This window comes from Balaenoptera physalus (genome assembly GCF_965194825.1).
Source record: "Balaenoptera physalus genome assembly, chromosome: 6".
Lineage (NCBI taxonomy): Eukaryota > Metazoa > Chordata > Mammalia > Artiodactyla > Balaenopteridae > Balaenoptera > Balaenoptera physalus.
In genome coordinates, this window is record NC_138885.1 from 18491932 (window position 1) to 18513140 (window position 21209).

Below are 21209 nucleotides of genomic sequence, written 5' to 3' on the forward strand. Positions count from 1 at the left end.
TGCTTCTAACAACAATCCCTTAAAGAGCAGTCACCTTGGAGGAGTTGGTCTTTGGGGTTGCCTGTCAGGATGTGCTCCCAGGATGCATGGAGATCAGTTCAGACCAAGCACTGTGATAAATGCCACTTGAGTTTACATCATACTTTGGATATTTTGTGCATTTAAACAGCAGAATTGTAACTGATAAACTGTCCACATCATCTCTGTCATTCTTTGTTATTAGGATACTGAATCCTCTGAGAGGGATGTCACATTAGAGCATATTTCTTGCTCTGAAAAGCTGTAGGTTTCTCGAGAAATGAAAGTAACATTGGGAACACTAACCAAAGTAGAAAGAAAAATGGCATCATTGTTTTCTGTTGAGCATTTTGACCTTTCTAGAGGCTTCTGCAGGTCAGCTTCTGGTACCATCTTTTTTTCCATGTCCTGAAGGAAGCTAAGTGTATATACGGTGACATTTTTCATTTTGATAGAGTTGATCTATTTTCCAGACTGTAGAAAACTGGGAAATGACTTTTCATTTAAATATAAGTTGAACCCCTTTGGGAAAGTAAAAGAATTCAAGAAATATAGAGAAATGGCTGTTTCCAAGCCAACAGGAGAAAGGGAGAGTCTTTTTGGTTTTCAAATTAGTTGTTAGGGAAAACGTTTTTCCTCCCATCAAACTTTCACTTTTCCTTCTTTAAAATAGATTAATCATAGCTGTGTAGGTTTATTTAGTTTTCTGCCTGTTTGTTAAAAAGTGGAAAACATGAACAGTGGTTTCAAATGTTCATGAGTGAATTGTCACTTTGTGCCTCTTATTAGCCCGTATTTCAAACCCCACATTGCGAGAGCTCACTCTTTACTTCTGTGCCTTTCGCTGGTAAGAATATGCTAATGGGTTACGTAGACCATGTCTTCATGAACTGACAGTACAACTCCAAAGGACAAAATAGCTTCCAACCATAATCCAGTAGCATCGAAGTGTGGCTCTGCCGATCAGGTGGGTTACTGGAGTTCACATGTTTTAGACTCTCATTAGGTATAGACATCTGCTCATTTTTTCCTGCTTAAGAAAGACTGCATTCGTTTTGTCTTTTTATTTATCTTTTCTGAAATTTATACTTGTCTATTTAAAAGTCAAAATAGCACCCTTGAAAATTATACAACCTGCTTTAATTTTCTCTAAAACTAACTCTTTAGAGCACAAAAGGCAGACACACTTGGCAGACCTGGGTAGGGAAACGGACTGTGTGACTTTGGACAAGTCAATGAACTTGTCTAAGGCTCGGTTTTATTACATTTACAATAGGGAATAATACAGAGCACCTGGAAAGTAGTATTGCTCAACAGGTGATCACCAGACCAGAAGCACTGGCAGCATCTGGGAACTAGTCAGAAATGAAAAATTTCAGGCCCCACTCCAGACCCAAGGAACCAGAAAGTTTGGGCTTGGGGCCTGGCAATGTGTGTCTTAACAAGCTTCCATGGGATTCGGATGCACATTCAATTTTGAGAACCACAACTCAACAACAAAAAAAACAAACAACCCAATCAAAAAATGGGCAGAAGACCTCAACAGACATTTCTCCAAAGAAGACATACAGATGGCCAACAGGCACATGAAAAGAAGATCAACGTTGCTAATTATTAGAGAAATGCAAGTCAGAAAGACAGTGAGGTACCACCTCACACCAGTCACAACAGCCATCATTAAAAAATCTACAAATAACAAATGGGATCCAGCAATCCCACTCCTGGGCATATATCTGGACAAAACTATAATTCAAAGAGATACATGCACCCCTATGTTCATAGCAGCACTATTCACAATAGCCAAGACATGGAAGCAACCTAAATGTCCACTGATATACGAATGGATAAAGAAGATGTGGAGTATATACACACAGTGGGATACTACTCAGCCATAAAAAAGATGAAATAATGCCATTTGCAGCAACATGGATGGACCTAGCGATTATCATACTAAGTGAAGTAAGTCAGAAAGAGAAAGACAAATACCATGTGATATCACTTATATGTGGAATCTAAAATATGGCACAAATTAACTTATCTACAAAACAGAAACAGACCCACAGACCTGTGGTTGCCAAGGGGGAGGGTGAGGGTGAGGGTGAGGGATGGATGGGGACTTCGGGATTAGCAGATGTAAACTATTATATATAGAATGGCTAAACAACAAGGTCCTACTGTAAAGCACAGGGAACTATATTCAATATCCTGTGATAAAGTATAACGAAAAAAATATAAAAAAGAATATATATATATATATGTATATCTGAATCACTGCTGTGCAGCAGAAATGAACACAACATTGTAAATCAACTATACTTCAATAACATAAATCTAAAAAAATTAATTTTGAGAACCATTGCTGTAGAGATTAGCATGAGCTATACAGAGGGCTTGTGTGCCACATTTTAGAAGTTCAAGGAATAGCAACTATTTTCTTTCTGTTATTACCCCCATTATATGGAAGAAACTGAAGCACAGAGCCAGGTGGTGACAACGCTGGAAAGAGCACCTGGGCCTTCTTGCTCAGCCGAGTGGCCGGCGTGGCCCCCTTCTCCACTCTGCACTCTCTCTTTGTAGGATGTGGTAGACAGATAGACCTGAGTTATAAGTGCACGAAGTGTAAGTGGAGAGCACGGCTCTTCCAGACATAATCTAGTAATACTAACCCATCTCCCTGCTGGGGCCAGGTGATAAGAAACAGTCTTTCTCCTGATAAGAACTATTTTAGAAATTCTGAAATCACAAATTGTGATCTGCTTAGAATGACAGTTTTAGAGGTGGAAGTGGTTTACAGATCATCCATTTCAATTTCCACACTGTGCTTTTCAGAGGTCAGTGGAGCTCCTCCCGGGCTGCATGTTAGAATCTCTTGGGGGACTTAAAAAATTCTAATGGGAACACCCAACCCAAAAGATTCTGATTTAACTGGTCTAGAATTTAGTTGGTTAAAAGTTCCTTAAGTAGAGCTGCCAGATAAAACATAGGAAACCGTGTAAACTTGGACACCTAGGTAAATACTAAAACATTATTTCATTATTTAGCTGAAATTCTAATTTAACTGGGTATCCTGTATTTTTGTTTGTTAAATATGGCAACCCAATCGGAGGATTGTAAGGTCTGGCTAGGGTTGAGAAACCCTTGTAGGGTTTCCCCTGAAATACTACAGCTGCCACTATAGTGACTTGGGGGAGCAGGGCACCATCTGTGCCCATCAAACCTGCTTTTTTTTTGTTAACACTTTTACATTACAAACGTTTTGTAAATTTTTACATTTACATTTAAAGAATTTACATGTATTGTCTGTCTTAAGCATTGGGTCTCTGTAATAGTTTGCTTGCAAAAAAAGTTTTTGTTATGACTAAAAAAGATTTGTAATCCTCTCATCTAATTCAATATCTTTTTTCTGGGTAAGACCCAGAGACTCTCATAGCTAATTAATTGCGAAACCAAACTTCTCCATCAGAGGCTACTGCTAGGACCCTTTTCCTTTTTTCTGAGCTATAAGTCAGGAATAAGAGGTGGTATGATCCTATATCTAAAAGTGCTTCATGAACATTTGGCAAGTCCCTCAAGTTTTGCCAGACACTGTACTCAGCCCAGGTATTAAGGTGTGATTTCAGTTCTCAAGGAGCCGAAACACAAATAGTGTAGCTGTCTCCAGAAAAACATGCCACCGATTTCTATGGCTTGTTCCCTCCATAATTTGACTATTCAAAGCACCCTTCTTTGGTCTGCAAAATGAGAACAGTGAGGCTGAAGGACAGCACTGGCTTTCCCAGAGGCAAATGGAACCTAACCTAAATTTCCACTTTGAAAGTTAAAGGAGTGAAGAATATATGATGACAAATGACATAGGGATGAATCCCTGCCCTCATGGAGCTTCCGTTCCAGTGATAGACAAGATAACTTCTAAGTTCTCTTCTAACACAAAAGCTCTAGGTTATTAGATATGGGGAGAAAAAGCAGAAAGAGAGAGAGAGAGGTGAGTTTTCTGTTTGTTGTTTTTCAGCGAAGGCTGCAGGACAGATTCAAGTTGAAAGGCAGATTCTGGGAAGAGTAACAGCAAATCCAAGCCTTTTCATCACCTGTGTTCTGTGCTGGTCCTCTGCTCACCTCTCAGACTCACTGGCACACACAGATCACAACCACTCCCAGCTGGCAACACCTTTATGTTATAAATTTCTCTTGTAAAGCCACATGACCTCTGTTCTGCTAACTGCCTATGGGGAAGACTGGTGGTCACTGCCTTCTTCTGACCCTTTTTTCACTCCCCAATTCCCTCACTAGCTCCAAGCAGAAATTCTCTTCTCCTTTATGCCAAGTCAAACTTGATTCTTCAAGACTGACCCCAAAAGTCCCTCCAGGGAGATAGCCTCACTACTTCATGCCTTTTGCTGGGAACCCTGTTGGCTTTCAATCTCAGAGTCATAGACCATTCATACACCCAGCCCATCAATAAACGTTCAGTAAGCCCTTGCCATGTGCCAGAGCTTCAGTGGAAAAGGTCACAATTCCTGCTGTTAAGGAACAAGCAGGGGAGGCAGATGGGGATAATAGCAATTTGATGGTCATGGTGAGATGAGGAGATTATGGAATCGCAGGAGAGGGACAGAAGCCTAGCTCTAGAGTTCTGACTTTGAGATGATCCACTCCGTTTGAGATGGGGAAAAGAAGTCTTCATCTTACATGGGAAAATAAGACCCTATGATAGTCCATGATGTGAGGTCACTGAGTAGGACTTGTGAGATCGACAAGCAGGCATGGGCACGGGTGGGGTGTCTATACCATACTTTTGGAAACTTTGGGAACATTTCTATGCTGCTGCTATTTTTTTTTTTTTTTGGCCTCGCCGTGTGGCTTGTAGGAGCTTAGTTCCCTGACCAGGGATCGAACCCAGGCCCTGGCAGTGAAAGCGCCGAGTCCTAACCACTGGACCACCAGGGAATACCCTATGCTGCTGGTATTGTTAGTGGCTTTTAAAATTTCTAACTTCTTCTCTCTACAACTAGACTGTAAGCTCTGTGTGGGCAGGACCATGCCTCAGGCTTCCTCTCTATTGCCCCCAGCACTTAGTGATGATTCATGGTGAGTCCCCAGTGAGTACTAACTGAGTCTACCCATAAGCATGGCCAAAGGAGAGGTTTCACTCTGCCCAAATGGCCTAGGAGCCTCCTCTTGCACACTTAACTTTCCTTCCTTGCACATCTTCAGGTCTGTAATATGAGTCCCCCAAACATCGGTCAGTAATAGGACAGCACACTCTATGAATCGCCCAGAAGGTCCTTAGAAACAAAGGATATTCCTTCCCCTGGACATGGGTCGTATGATCCTTTTTTCATTAATTGGGCCCGATGGTGAAGTGACTGACACAGCAAACTCCAGAATGTGGGGACGAAAGGGTCAGGTTGGCCAGGTGAATCACTGTAATGGAAGAAACTGGGACCTTTCCATTTTCCCTCAGTTACCAAATTGTCTCCTTCACAGCTGGTCATAAAGGAAACTGACTGATCTTCTCTTTGCTAAAGTATCTCTTTAATATAAAACGGACATGGAACAACTGGATAGTCAAATTTTTTTAAAAAGTTGGATCTGTATGTGAGGACAAAAATACACACTGTCTGGGTACTAGGGAAAAAAAAGCATGAGTTGTTTTTTAATTAATAAATTTGGAGTGAGCAAAGGCTTGTCACAAAAGACTGATGAGCTTGACCCTATGAAAATAAAATCTTCTATACTGCAAAGAACAGCCTAAGTGATGTTCCAAGCAAATGAAAAACTGGGAATGACATGGACACTTTGTGTCACAAATGAAGGAATAATCTCCCTAAATTTTACGAAGCTCTTAGAAATGGTGTTGAAAAAGACTAACAACCCAGTAAAAAACTGGGCAAAGGTCACTCCCGGATGATTCACAGATTCAGAAATACAATGACATTTAAGTAGATTTAAGCAGAAGTTCTCAGCCTTACTCTTCATAAGAGAAATCAAATCCAAACCACACCGGAAATACATTTCTTCTATGTAAGATTGGCAGAGCACAATGGTTTGACCTTGAATTTGTTGGTGAGGCTTTGGGGGGACCAGGCATATCAATCACTGCAGGTGGATGTGAAAACGGCCCAACTCCTCTGACGATGCATTTACTATGACTCAAAAGTCTAATTCTGGGAACCCACTCCATAGAGGACTAGTTCCATTAATTATGTAACTAGTACAGAGCTGTGAAAAAGAAGGAGGAAGACTTTTATGTACTGACATGGAGCAATCTCCAGGATATGTTGTGAATTGGAGGAAAACAGAACAAAACAAGATGCAGCACAGTGTGTACAGTTTGCTTTACTTTGTATACAAAGTATTTATTTGCCTTTGCTTGGTTTGCACAAAGAAAGACTCGAAGGAGGAGCAAGAAACCAGTAAAGATGTCTAACCTATATGAGGCGTGCGGCACAGAGGTAGGGGAGAGGCTTCCGGGATCAAAACAGTAAAATCAAGTTTTGAAAAATGAGACCTGAGGAAAACTCTGAGAAGCTCTCCAAATAGCAGAGACTGCTGGATCCTGAAAGCTGAAGCTTGATGTCCGAGTCACTATAGGCTTTGTTTACAGCGATAGAACATCAGGCCTGGTGGGGGGCGGGAGGGGGGGCGATCCGGAAGACATCCAGCTCGGGATTGGCTGAATGAGGGCAAGACAGATGCTTGCTCAAGATCACTCAGTAAGTTACGGTCCAAGAAGGCACATGCATGCTCCAGGATGGGTATCTGAGTCCTTGTGCACGTCTCAAAGATTCCGTGGGCACTGTGGTGCAGTGAATGATGCCAGCATGGCTTTAGGTCTTCCCTAAAAATACTGACCCTGCCACCTCTCCTTCTACAGAATCCTCATCAAATTCAGGAGGATACCTGGAGGTTTCTGGGGGCGGGAACATTCCAGGATGAAAAGGGCCAATGTGATATATTATAATTATAGCATAGGATGGGCCAAACAAACCAAGACAAAAGGGAAGTTTTTAAAAAAGTGAAAAGATGAGGGTGGAAGAAAACACTGTTCATGATGCCTCTGGGGGTTCATAAACAAATAAGTAAGCTGATTGGTGGGGAGGCTGGGAGCCAACCACTAACCTTCTCTGCCTGCCCAAGACTGAGAGCCAGCTTGGCCAATACCATGGAAAGGATGCTGTCTCCTTTTCTAATTAAATTCCTTAAAGAGTGTGCTGATTTATTCATTTATAATACAATTCCTGGTCTGAGTAAAAATGGAACTTTGCCCCACCTGATCCAGCCTCACCATGTTTCTTGGGCCCCATGTAACTGAACCTGGAAACGATGACGCTGAGTGACAGCTTGGGGTATTGCTACTTACTGTGAAAATAAATAGCAAGGAAGGAGGAGGCTACTGGGCTTGTTTCAGGGAAGGCTGAATCAGTTCTTTCTTACTTAGACTGAATTTTAACAACAGATAAAGAGAATATGACGTTTCCCTTAATGAAACTGTATAACCCTGGCTAAGTTATGAGGTGGGTTTACCCCTCTGAGGCTGCAGCTTCACATTATTTTGGCCCACAGTTTGCAAGGTCCCTGTGCTCCCCTCCCCTCCTCTGAATACCTCAACCTTAAATTCCAGGATTTGTTCTTTCCCTCAGCATATTTAACATAATTCCACTCATGCTTATTCAGCGTTCTACAGGTTGGAGGCCTTGTGACATCAATAATCAAATCTGAACTATTTCACGAGAAGAAGGCAAGGTGGGCCCTGGATGGCAGATGGAACGAAGGCTCAGAAAAGCTAACATTATTGGTCCAGGGTCACAAAGTCTATTCACTAGAACCCAGGTGTCCTAATTCCCAACTATGGGCATGTCCAACACATCCGGCCAAATAGCCCATGACTTGGTTTCTAGGTTCTAAGAAGTTCACAGAGGAGAGCCAGTTGTGTGATTTGCTGAATGAGGCTTGACATTTTCCTGGCAAAATTCCTGGTTGCTGGTTAGGAAGGAACCCTGCTCTTTTCCCTGAGGTCATCTGCTTGGTTGTACAGTATGGATATATTTGTAGGTTTCTGGCTGGTGAAGGAGGGGTGGTTGGGATGGGAGAATATTAGAAATGGTCTCTGTCTTTTTTCTTCAAGTCTGAGAACAAAATATGCTAAATAATTAGACTCCATGTCTCCTTTCTCCCCACACCTCAAAGATTTGCACATCCCATTCTCTTTTTGCAAACTTTAATAATTACCTCTAGAAAGATTTCCCCTGAATACTGAGCTCTTTCCTTTCCCCACTGACCCTATTTCTTCAACAGAGCTCCTTCTACTGACCTAGCCTTTCTATTCCTGAGATTTATGTTACTCTTCCTAGTCTTAACCATTCTGTGGAAGGGTCCTGGCAAGGGGCCCTTTCCAAATGTCACAATGTGCTTTTTAGGCAAGTATGAAACCGCTGAGGTCCCCTAGGGACCCCAAACACCTGTTGACGATGTTTTTTCTTCTGTTAACATCTAACTGTAATTTACCTGCTTCACTAGAGCAGCGTGAGGATTAACTGTCCTCGGGGAACTTTCAAGTCTGTAAAGGATTCCCGCCTCCCCGGGCACATGTTCTCTAAGAGAGACAGAAATGAAATACTAATAAGAAGCTTAATGGGTAGCAGCCTCAAACAATCTGTGGTCCGTGTCAGTACTTCAGACGGTCGCCGTGTCCCTGACACTCAGACAGAGGCACCGGACCAGACGCCACAGGCCATGGTGAGAGGCCCAGACAGGAGCACGGACGTCCCTTCCAAAGCCTCTTGGAGGACCTGCATCTTAACCCCCAGTCAGGTAGCTGGGCCAGGCCTGGTGCACCTGCCGGGCAGGCAGGGGGATTTGGCTGCTGTCATAGTTTGGCACAAATATTTGACAGCTTGCCCCTCCCAACAAACATTTCCGATACGCAGAGGTTAATCTTGTCCCGGCTGCTTCCCAGCCCTGCTGACGTCTTGTGCAGGATAAGGCTTTGTTAGTAGGGCTGCCCTGTGCGTTATAGGAGGTTTAGCAGTGTCCATGGGCTCTACGCACCAGACAGCAGCCCTCCCTACCACCTGTGAATTGTGACAGCCTGTAATGTCTCCGGACGTCACCGAGTGTCCCGTGGGGAGCACAGTCACCCCGTTTGAGAGCCACGGGGCTAGATGACCTAGAGTGAACACTGGAGGTATCCCTTGGATTATGGGTAAGCGCTACACAAAAGTCATTTTCAGACGCGCTTCTGGGGCTGCAGGGCGGCAGGGGCCTTGGAGGTCTAGCAGGTCCTTCTGTGCCCCCTGCATGAGACTGAGGAGATGCACACATTTTCACAAGTGAAATGGTGTCCAATTCATTGCTTATTTATTTAGATCCACTGCCCAGCTTTCTTTCAGTCCTGGCAGCCAAAGATGGCTATTTTGCACAGCACTCTGTATTATTTGCTCTCCCTACCTAGTCCATAACAAGCAAGGATTTGTTTTGTGCTTTGAAATTCTACTTTGCAAGCTCCTGTTTAAATGTTTGGGGCTGTAACGTGTTGGAACTTGAGGCGGGTAGCACTGGGGGAGCTGTGGTAATGGTTGGTGGGGAGGGGAGAATGTCCATCACAGAGTGACAAACTCTGGGGGGCATCTCTTCCCTCCAAAATCTCATTAGGGTCCCCAGATTTAGTCTGCATCTCCTCTGTATCCCGCGGTCCAATTTAATTGAGCGACGGCCTGACCACGGCACACGGCTCTTTTGACCGGAGGGTAAACTCATTCTGTCCATCGTGACATTTGCTTTCTTAAGGGCCTCACAATATGCAGCTTTAATAATTAAATGCAGGTCACATCGCAGCCTCCCTTTTCAAGCCTGTCTGAGGACACAGTGGGTTCTTTCTGATTGTTAGCTTCTGACCACGTGGTTTTTAGGAGCTAGTGGGGTTTTCTGTTTTGTTTTGTTATTGTGCATGACACTTTTCCCCACTAAAAGACCCCAAACTTTAGCAGAGTGCAAACCCAATCGGAATAGCTGAAAAGGCTGTGGCTTTTCTGATGGTGAATAAATGGTGACAGAGAGAAATTTGAGAACCTGGCCCCAGTAAGGGTCTCGGAGTGCGCCGCTTGTCACGGTCAGTACTTTCCATTTGTCACCCAGGAAAGTTTAACGCTAGGAGACGAATCCCTTGTGTTTTCTTGCATGTGTCTATTCCCCTCGAGTTGGGATGGGCTTGTCAATATAAAGCCAATCTTTAAAATGATCTAAATAAGAGAGAAGATCCAGGAAGGACTAAAAGATAACTCTTACCGGTAGTGTCCATTTCAAACTAAAGATTTCTCCAGGGGAACTCAGAGTGATTATAACGAGTTTGGATTTAGTTTAACCCAATGCTGATTTTGCATAGTACGACAATTTGTCATCTTTAAGTCATGTGCCAGATGAATGCTTTAAAATAGATGCAACTTTGCGTGAATTCTCTACAATATAGCAAAATCTGATTGCTCTATTAATAGCCAAAGTCCTTGGCCTCGGCAAGACAGAGTGGCAGCTTTTTTAAAATTCATCATCTCTGCATAATTAGTTGTGAATCTCAAAATATTCAAGCTGAGGAATTAACCAGGAACTGGAGCCGTTATCCTTCAGTGTCCCTTTTCATAGTGGTCCACAGTCATCACGTCCTTGTGTTTTTCTAATTACTGCAAAACCAATTGTTTTTAACTCAGCTGCCCTGGCTCTTTGTAATTTGTTGAATGTAATCACCTTGAAATGAAGAAAACGTACTTCTTGTTCAGGAAACTGGGGCTTTTTTAGAGGAGCGTCGTCAGCTGGCTGTGGGGCTGTGGTTCTGAAGCTTTGCTCGTTGGACCTGATCAGTGCATTTGAGGGTGAGGGGTCAGAGGAGGGAGGGAGCGCTCTTGAAAGTAAGTTCGAGAGCATGGTGATCTGTAGACCCTAGGGGGAAGTCAGTTTATGAAAACTAAAAACAAATGAAGCTCCGGTTCCTCACTCCGAGGGGCCAACAGCATGGCCTTAGGCAGTAGAACACAAGTGCTTAGTACTTGAGCAGCCCCTCTCTCAGATAATGTTTCGAGTCTGTAGGTCTGAGTAGAAGCATCGAGGGAGCAGGGCTATGTCACTAACCTGCCCTCAAACCCCAGTGTCCAGCACTGGCCTGGACGCAGAGTAATAAGAGCTGAATAAACCAGATGAACTAGAGTAGAGGTCAACTCCCTTCTTGGCTTTTATTCTTTCTGTCAGTCTTGTTTATCTACTAACCACCCCAACTTAGAGATTTTCAAAGAACAAACATTGGAAGAGCAAAGGTTCTCAACCATTGTCTCCTTCAGGTCTCAAGGGTGTGATGCATTTTCATCAATAAGAGTGACTCTCTGTGACAGTAACTCCCAAGTTGGGGCAGAGACTATGAAAATCAAGCCAGGGGACCGGGACCATTTAAAAGAAACAAAACAAAACAGAGGAGTCCGATATGCCTCCAGCAGCCCCCATGAAGAATCATCACTGAAGAGGAAGCTGAATTACGTCTGTATCCTGGAGAAAAATTGGAAAAATGGATTCACCAATTTCTCTAGCATAGCCATACAGAGAAGGAGAAATGTCCTTATAGAATTTCGCTCTGTAGGTGGCTGCTCTGGGTCTTTCTTTCTCTGGACAAGGAAAGGCGCAAATGGATGATTAATGTTGCATGAGGTTAACCAAAGCCTTAACCAGTCCTGTGTTGCATTTTTTTCCAACACTTATGATGTTGTTTACCATTTATTCAACACCTATGATGTGCCAGGCCCTGTGCTAAGTGCTGAACACGAATGAGAAGCAATCTTGACACTAATGAGATGAACATGCAAAGAATAACTATAATCTCAAGTGGCAAGTGGTAGAAATAAATATGGAGTATTGCAGGAGAACAGACAAGGAAGAGTAACGTGGCTGATGGAAGAGCACTGGGAAGACTTCCTGGAGGAGGCAAAGCCTGAACTCAATCTTAAAGACTAAGCAGGAGTTACACAAAGCTTAGAGAAGGGTGTTGGCATGAAAGCCATTCCAGGAAGCGAGACCATGAGAGCAAGGGCACGAAGCCCCCAACGCATCGTGTGTTCAGGACAGAACGAGCATTTTGATGATGCCTAAAGTTTTCTGACAGGAAACGGAGAAAGATGAAGTCAGAGAGATAAGGCCACGGTGGCCTTTGTGAACCTTGCAAGAGGAGAAGATTGGATTTTGTCTGTGAGTAACGGGGGAGAGTCCTTGAAGGGTTTTAAGCAAGGGAAGAACGTGACGGGATTTTATACTTTGCTGGCAGCATGAATGATGCGTTTGAGGGGGATGGAACTGGCAGGGGGCTGATGGGGGAGGGGCACAGGGAAGCGGCGGATCATGCAGACCAGATGAAGGTGCTGCTGGGGCAGCAGGAGAAGGGCGAGAGAAGGGGCAGGTGTGAGAAGCATCTCAGAAGGAAGCCAGCGGGACCTTGGGACTGCCAGGAGGTGGAGGCAAGAGAAGGAAGAGTCCAGGAAAGCTTCTAGCTTCCTAGTCTGTACTAAAAGAATGGCAAGACCATCAGGTAAGACAGAGAGCTGGGGAGGCAGACGTTTCTACAGGGAAAAAGAGAGGTTCTAGCTTGGATTTTGGCCCCTTGAGGTACCTGGCAGGGTAGGTGATGGTGCTGGGCAGCCAGATGGATGAATCAGAAGCTTGGGGGAGCAGCCTTGGTTAGAAATTGCTCATTCACCTTTTGCCAACCAGGTGCAGGGGCTTCAGTCAGGGGTGAGACTCCCCGCCCGCTCCGTGCAGAGACTGGGGCTTCATCGCTGCATCTCCACTGGGTCTTCCCTATTCTACATTCCGGCCCTGGTTTGCCCTCTCTCTCTCTCCTTCCCCTTCCCACCTCTGTCCCTTGCTCCTGCCTTCTCCCAGGCCCCACCTGCAGGAAGGGGGCAGGAGTGTTTGTTACGCCTAGCCTGGCAATTTGGAGCGGGCAGCTGCATGGAAACAAAGCCACAGACTCACTGCACCCACTCCCTCACCTGCCTCGCCACCTGCCCAGCTGCTATATCCCGCTCCCACCGCCGCCTCTCCACTAACACCCTGGCCTTTCTAAACACATTTCAAAGTCACACCAAAGAAACCAACTGTGAAAGGAAAAACGTGTCTTCACTTGAGTGCATTATGAGCCCTTAGGCAGGGTTTTGGAAGGTAGGATTCTTTTGCATAAGAGGTCGAGGCCACTGAGTGTCCATTTCCTAGAAGCCTCGGAGGACAGATTGCCACTGGCAGGTGCCCTCCCCTACCTGAGGGAAATTTCAGGGAACCAGGGAGAGAGGGTGTGTTTCAGAAAGGCCAACTATCTTAGAGAACATCCACTAAGGCTTTAAGATCTACTGGCACATTCCATCCTGCAGGTTGGGGACCTCTATTACAAAACTTTTTTACTTAAAGAGGGAATGGGGGCGCTTCCCTGGTGGCACAGTGGTTGAGAATCTGCCTGCCAATGCAGGGGACATGGGCTCGATCCCTGGTCTGGGAAGATTCCACGTGCCGCGGAGCAACTGGGCCCGTGAGCCACAACTACTGAGCCTGCGCGTCTGGAGCCTGTGCTCCGCAACGAGAGGCCGCGATAGTGAGAGGCCCGCGCGCACCGCAATGCAGAGGGGCCCCCGCTTGCCACAACTAGAGAAAGCCCTCGCACAGAAACGAAGACCCAACACAGCCAAAAATGAATAATAAATAAATAGAAAAAAAAATAGAGGGAATGGGCTTGGCAGGTGAGGGGCTAGGGGGCAATCTCACTTCGCCGGCACAGGTGATGAAAGCAAGGCAAAATCGTGACTCCAAAGGGGAGAAAATCTCTACTGCACAACCAAGGCATGTACTCCTTTTAGCGTTTTTCTCTTAATTGTTGCTGTTTTCTTTTCCTATCAACTTTGCCAACATCCAAAAAGTTACTGGTGCTGCATCGACCCTAAACGTCCCTTCCCGGGCTTGTTGGAAGCCAGCACACACCCAGAGGCACGCCAGCCGTCTGCACGCATTTTCCCTTCCTGGCAGCACTGACATCAGCCAGGGCTGGGGGGTGACTGGATCGGTCAGGGTGGGCAGATGACAGAGTTCTGGCAACAAGTCCATGTTTAAAGACCGAGGGCAGATGCCTGGCTAGAGGGAAGGCTCTTCTTGCTGGACGTGCTGCTTCCAGGGTTACTCTGCACCTGATCCCAAGAAGCACCATGTGCGCAGAGGCTAAAGCAATGGAATGAAAGAGGACTGCTCCTCTCAAACAGGGATTTGCTCTGGATGGAGGGAAGAGCATGAATACAGTGAGGACAGAGAGACAAAAAACTGAGGCTGAGACTCACTTCATCTTGCAGGGGGATAGAAAAAAAAGGTAAAGGAGCAAGTTCACCGTTCACCAGGATCCACAGCCATCACCGAACGCGTATTCCATATTGCTCTGCACAACTCGTTTAAACAGGCTAGGTTACAACTCTGAACCCTAAAGTGATTTCTCTCATACTCAGGTACGTCCTCATTCAGAGTCAGACAATCTGTCTTAATCTTGTTTCCTTTTTCAGGATGTTTTCAAATTGCCTTTAGACCATCCCTCCTTCCCCATCCCCACTTCCTTCCCCCACCTCTGGAACCCCACTACCAGTGTGAGAGACAGGTCTCAATATGAAGACTGTGTCCCTCTTTTTAGCAGGTAGCACATGGAATCGTGGAATTCCTCCTTGACGTACTTTTTCCACTTGGCTTCTGAGATGTCACATTCTCCTCCGCCCCGCTCACTGCTGGTTCCTACCCAGTCTCCTTTGCTGGTTCTTTCTCTTCTCCATGACCTTTAAAATTGGGAGGGTGAGGTCCTCTCTCTGTCAGCACTCTGTCCTCCTCCTGATCTCAGCTGGACCCAGGGCCTTAGATGCCATCGACACGCTGACACTCCAATTACCTCTCCAGACAAGACCTGACCTGCCCAACTCCAGACTCACACAGCCCACTGCCTACTCACACCTCCGCTTGCTCAATGGGCACCTCGAACTTACCATCAATTACCACTCTGCTTCCTCAAGCCCCGACCTCAGCCTTCTCCATTGCAGTGGGCAGAGCTCTGTCCCTTCTAGGACCCCACCTGGCAACCATCCTTGACCCTGCTTTTTCTTTCACCCCCCCCACCTCCAATCTATCAGTGATTCATGTTGTATTTTTAATTAGAACTGGAATGAGACCATTCTCACTCCTTGTGCTGTACAGTGACCCAAATCTGGCTATTAATATTTAAAGTTGATTGAAATAAAAACAAATTAAAATAGAGAAAAATGGAACTCTTAGGGAAACTACAGCAAAAATTAAATTTAGAAATTCAGTTCCTTACACTAGCCACATTGCGAGAGCTCCTAAGCCACGGGTGGGTGACGGCTACGGTACTGGACAGAGCCGAGACAGAACCCTCCTTTCCCTGCCGAGAGTTCTATTGGCTCGTGCTGCCCACTGCGTTCACTGTTCCCACCCTGGTCCCAGCCACTGACACGTCTTGCCTGGATGAATGTCATAGCCTGTTAGTCGACCCTGCTTCTTCAGTCTTCACGACATGGCAGCCAGAGCGGTCCTTTGAAAGCATCTCAGATCATGCCATTCCTCTGCTCAGAGTCGTCCAAAGGCCCCCATGCATGGCTCTCGGGGGAGGAGCAAAGACCTCAGAAAGGTGAGCAAGGCGTACGAGAGCTCTGGCTCCTTTTCCGTTTACTGGACCTCGTCTCCCAGTCCTCCAACAGTCTCCCTGTACCAGAGCCACGCTGGCCGCCCACTGCTGCTGTCTCAAGGCAACGCGCCTCCCCCAGATACCCTCCAGGGGCTCACTCCCTCTCCTCCACCACATCTCTGCTCAGTCACCAGCTTCTCGGGGAGCCTTGTTCTGACTATTGCTCTACTTAAACTTTAACATCCGCTCCCACCCAACCGCCACTCCACAGCAGTCCTGCTCTCCCGTCCTACCCTGCTTAACTCGTCCTTTCCATATCTCCTTTCAACAAACTATATACATTTGCTAGTTTATTCTACCCATTTGTTTTACTGTCTGGCAGAGATCTTTGTCCATTTACTCACTGCTGGAACGCTAGCCCAGAGGAGGCTTTTAATCAGTATTTGTTCACTAAATGAATGGAGTTTCAGAGCCGGAGGAGCAGTTGAGGGTCAATGAGGTCAGGTTATTCACTGTAGACCCATGTTAAGTTCAGGGGAAGAGCTGGACTAGGACCTGGCCTGGCCTTAGGCGTCTTCATGGGGAAGGACCCATGATGCTTAATGCCTTCATAGGCATCTTCATGGGGAAGGACCCATGATGCTTAACTCTCCTTCCCCTTATCTGTCACAACCAGAGGGATGCTGACGGACCCCCGAGAGCTAACAAGGACAACAGCCTAACTAAGACACCAGGGGGGTATTCTCCACTTTCCTCTTGGTAAGCCTTTGCAGGGTTCACCCATCTGTCCTGCTTCTCTGGTGACTTGTAGGGTGCAAGCAACCAAGAGGAGACTCAGGTTCATGACTATTCTCACACGCCTATCTTACCCCCACGTATCACAAAGGTCAAGACTCTTGGAAAACTGGAAACACACGTGCTTGCTAGATTACGTTTTTTTCAAAAGCAACACATCAGACTTGTTTTAAAAAGGAAAGTCATAGTTTCATCACATAATTGCCAAATTAGTATTTGAGAAAAGTTGATTAGTACAAAAACAATGATTCTCCACTGTATCATTAAAATATGTCTGATGATCCAGAGCGGATTAGAAGAAAAGCAGATCCTAGACCACATTTAGTGTTAGGGGATCATCTGTCCTCTTGTTTCTGTAAGGAAATGCCATCTGAATATATATATTTTTAAATGCCTCGGGATGATGGGTTTTCTACTGCCAATTCTCTTTCAAATAAAAATAATGTGAGAAAGTTTGAACCTCGTATAAACAGACCTGCTCATAATGGCATGGGTAACAGGTCCAGAGTTACAGAGCATGCTATGAGCAGAGAGCCTGGAAACAGCCCATCCATGGCTCACTGGATGATTTAACTTGCCGAGGTATGTAACTAAGAGCAAAGTTATCTTTATAGTCATTCCTTCATTATGGAGATAACGCCATTGGAGACTTTTTGGGAGACGCCAGATTGGAAATAAAATCCTTACAGACTGCACTGCAATGTCATTAAGATAATACCAGAAAGCAAATTGATGCATGTAGACAATCTTCCATAAGTACCAGAAAATTAGATCTCGGGAGAGACGTGGAACTAAGATGTAAAATCAAAGCGGGGTGGAGACAGAGCCCAGTGAAAGGCGTGATGGACAGCTTCCCGAGAGAGAGGAGTCCCGAATGCCCCGGGGCCCGGCGTGCATTACCTGGGGTGGTGCTCTTCATCACTTTCACTAACTTGCCCCTTCCAGCTCCAAAACCATTATTTCCATAGTCGGGGTCACTGTCACTATCACTGCCACCGCTGGCAGAGTACGCACACATTCTGGGTACCTTGTCCTAAATGAGTAATATGAGACCGTTAAGATTATCCACGCTAGTCAAAATGGGCAGACCATCCTGTGAGGATGGCTGTTGGTGTGGGCACAGAATTCCATTCCCGCTACCCCCCCCCCCCCGGTCTGCCTGGCGCGTCAGTCTGCCTCACGCGGAGCTGGTGCATTCTGCTCAATTACCAGAGCTGCAGATATGGACCTGCACTGAGGAAGCCACTGACCACACGCTGCCACTGTGTCCCAGTCACAGGACAGTCCCCACAGTTACCCGCTCTGCATTTTGTACGCTGTTTTTATGGGGTCTTATTTTTCTCAAGTGCCAATTAGAGCTGCTGTCCCAGGCCTAATGGCTTATTTATTTAGCTGATCTCACCATTGGCTTTCAAGTATCAGAGGGTATGACAGTAATCAACCTTGGGAACAAAAGAATAAATGTTTGCCCAATACCTAATTTTATTCCAGCCCCTAAAAGGATAGGAGGCTTTAGGAAGGAACCCAATTGCTAGCCTATAGGGTTATACATATCCTCGACTCTACTAACAGTTCACAGGTCAAGGGACTTGGTCTCCCCTCTTGCTCACATGCACACATAGCCTGACCCAAGAGGAAGTCACAGGTGTGGCAATAACACCAAGTTCAGGAATTGTGGAGGCTGCTGATACCACATGGATGGTTCTTCCTGCTCTGCACACAAGTGGGATACTGATGTCTAAGACCACAACTCTTGTGTGTAGAATCAAGAGCATTTGCGGCTCTCTTTTATATGTTTGCAGACTGCCCTGTTAGAGCCGATTATTCCACACCGATCCCAGAGAGTTCAGGCACAGATATAAGGGATGCGTCTCTAAAGTCAAACCTGTTTGGGAGGGCGTCATTTGGTTGGAAATTATAAAAACACATTTTGGGATGTAAGCCCCCTAGCTGGGGTTATAAATTCAAGCAGTTACTCATTTCCTTTATTCCTTCATTCACTTAATCATTCATCTACCCATTCAGAAGATGCTGCGCTAAGCATCTTAGTACCCAGTCTGTGCTAAGTGGTGTTCTAGGTTCTGGGGGTACAGAGCTCTATACAGGAGATACTGGTGGTCCAGCAAGGATGATGTCTGTGAAGGAGGACAAGTTTACAGCAGTGGTCCCAAGGGAGCCCCATGTCTAGAGTTTCAGCAGGACTCTGGGTATGATGAGATGCAGTTTTTCATTCCTCTATTCAACAGACACAAATGGAACCAGGCACTGTGCTTGGAACTGGAAATATAAAGCTCACTCTTACTTTAAACTTTCCTTCCCTGGCGGTCAAGGAAGCAGCGTTGTGAGTTCCAAGCCACAGTTGTGACTCTTACAAGTCAGGGCAGGATTTCCAATGGGAAAAGCTAGTGCGGGATGATGAGGAAGGGGACCCCAGAGAGGTGTGTGTGTTGGGGAATGTGAATGTTGGGTGAGGAGTGCCCTGCCACCACACATGGAGGGGACAGCTCCCTCCTGGCCAGCACTGAGTAATTCCCTTTCTCTCTCGCTCTCTTTTTTCTTTTTTTTTCTCCTTGGAATTGCTTGAGCCCTTTGCCACTACCGCCACCTGTTGTTTCTGAACTGTTTCCCCTCCAACTCTGGATGTCTTCTAGGATTTTCTCAATTGTTTGGTCCCCAAATCAAGCACAGAGTTCTTGAAAGAGTGCTTCTCAAAGCGTGCTCTGTGGGCCGGCAGCCTTGTCATCACCTGGGAATGTATTAGACGTGTTCGGATCTCACCCCATCTGCACCAAACAGGACACTGGCTGTATGTGGAGAGCAGCAAGATGTGCCGCCCTCCAGGTGATTCTGATGTCTGCTCGTGTAGGGAACTACTGCTTTGGAGAAAATTGAGAAAACCCTAACACTTGAAAATTAAGTCATGACAGAATACACTGGTTTACTCCTTTCAGACCCCTGTTCTGAGCGCTGGACATGGAATTCACAGGGCTGAGTTCTAACGTCAGTGTCCCAGTAACTTGTCCTTGGGCCCTGACCATGGTCCAGCATCTCTGGAGCTGGTGTCCTCTGCTGTACATGGAGGCTGAAGGCCCAGGGGATCGCTTTGCCTACTTGTTCAGGGTACCATTTCCATACCGAGGTGCTAAAGACTGAAAGAAGCCTCCACCATTCTGGCTGTGGGGCATCTCAGATGTGGGCTAATCTGGGTATTTCGTCATCAAGGTTGGGTAGCAACCCTAGTAGAAATAGTGATAGGGCCTCCTCATGCTGGGATTGGGAGAGCCAAGGCAGCAGAAGCAGGAAGGGTCAAGGAAGGGCCGGGAAGCTCGGGTAATTGATCCTAATGTCCTTCCTCCCACTCTTCTCACTGCAGGCACCACCAAAGACCCCGAAGTGGACCAGCCCAAGGGCAAGTTGAGAAATCGTGAACAGGCTGAATATGGCCCAAGTAATTAGCTGGAAGAGGTAAGCGGGAGGGTGCTGAGGAGGGACTACCACATAGCTCCCAGGGAGGACCCAAGAGTCCCGGAGCCCCGAGCTCCTCCCCAGGTCCAATCACACGTCAGCAGGCCTGTGTGTTTGCCATCTCAGGGCGGATGAAGAACCCCCAGCAAAAATGATGGGGACTGAAGAGACACACGTCTCACTGACCCCGGCAAGTCATTTGACCACTCCAGGCTTTAGTTTCTTCACGCCAAAAGGGAATGTAACTACACCTGCTTTACTGGTTTCACAGGAGCATAGGTTAAAGTAACTGATAAGATAATGAAAAAATATCATTGAATCATTCTAAGTGGTGCTCTTAGGGCTTGGGAGAGGGAATGACCGTTCCACAATGTCTACTCAGGGCACAGCATCCTTACCTCAAGAGTTGGGGTGCAGATGGGTGGAATCATTCGAATTACAAGAACCCACAGTGTTACTTAATAATTCAGGAAAAAAGGAGAGCCTTGGGCCTTGGTCTTCATGCACTAATCCCACAACAAATTTGACTTAACATTAAAATCTATCACAGAAGTGGTTAAGGAGGCCATTTTTCACACTCAGGACAATTAGGTGGAGGGTGCCCTCCTGTCGACTCTCCTTACCTGGGTCTCCGCAGCAGCGCTGTCACCCCCCCAGGCTAGAAGTGGCCTGCTCGCCGCTGCCGTTGTGTTTTCAGCATATTCGAATGATGAACAAGTCTGAGGCCTTGGCTTGGCTTCACTCTGCATTTGGGAATTGATTTTTCCTAAATGAGGAAATGTATATGAAATCACAATCAGCTTTCTTCAACTCTTTACAAGTTTAGGGATGAGGGTAGGGGAGATAGAAATAATCCAAAGGGTCCAGACATGGTAACAGCTTGGTTTCCCAACATTCTGTCCCCTGCAAGTCTGTGCTAACAGAAATGTCTGCATAATTACGTGTATCTCTGGAGGATGTCCACCTTGGAGACCCAAAGGCAAACTGTGCTTGGACCACTTTTCCACAAAATGTTGACAGATTTTTCATATTAGAAAGGGTTCAGTGGGCAAACTGCTTGGGAAACGCTGATCATTCCTCAAATAGTGTTATACATCAAATAACAAAGAAGTTTCTGTTTTGGAGGACTTCTCGGAGCCTTCATTATGCTAATGGGGATTTTCATAATTTCCAAAGGGAGGATGTGAATTCACAGCCTTTCCCAAACATGTTTGAGCAGGGAACCCTGATTTTCCTAGGAAACTTA

General features: G+C 45.9%; 1 protein-coding gene across 17 annotated transcripts in view; it reads right to left on the reverse strand.

Moving 5' to 3' along the window:
* Positions 1–21209, reverse strand: part of NCKAP5 (NCK associated protein 5) — a 1104646-nt gene that overhangs the window by 26600 nt on the left and 1056837 nt on the right. For 14 of the 17 annotated variants that reach the window (XM_082465765.1, XM_082465761.1, XM_082465763.1 and 11 more), the window contains one exon: positions 20587–20729. In XM_082465765.1, the coding sequence (XP_082321891.1) occupies positions 20587–20729 (143 nt within the window). Of the gene's footprint in view, positions 1–17398; positions 17532–20586; positions 20730–21209 lie in introns of all 17 variants that reach the window. The other 3 variants (XM_082465754.1, XM_082465758.1, XM_082465752.1) reach the window with 1 other exon arrangement.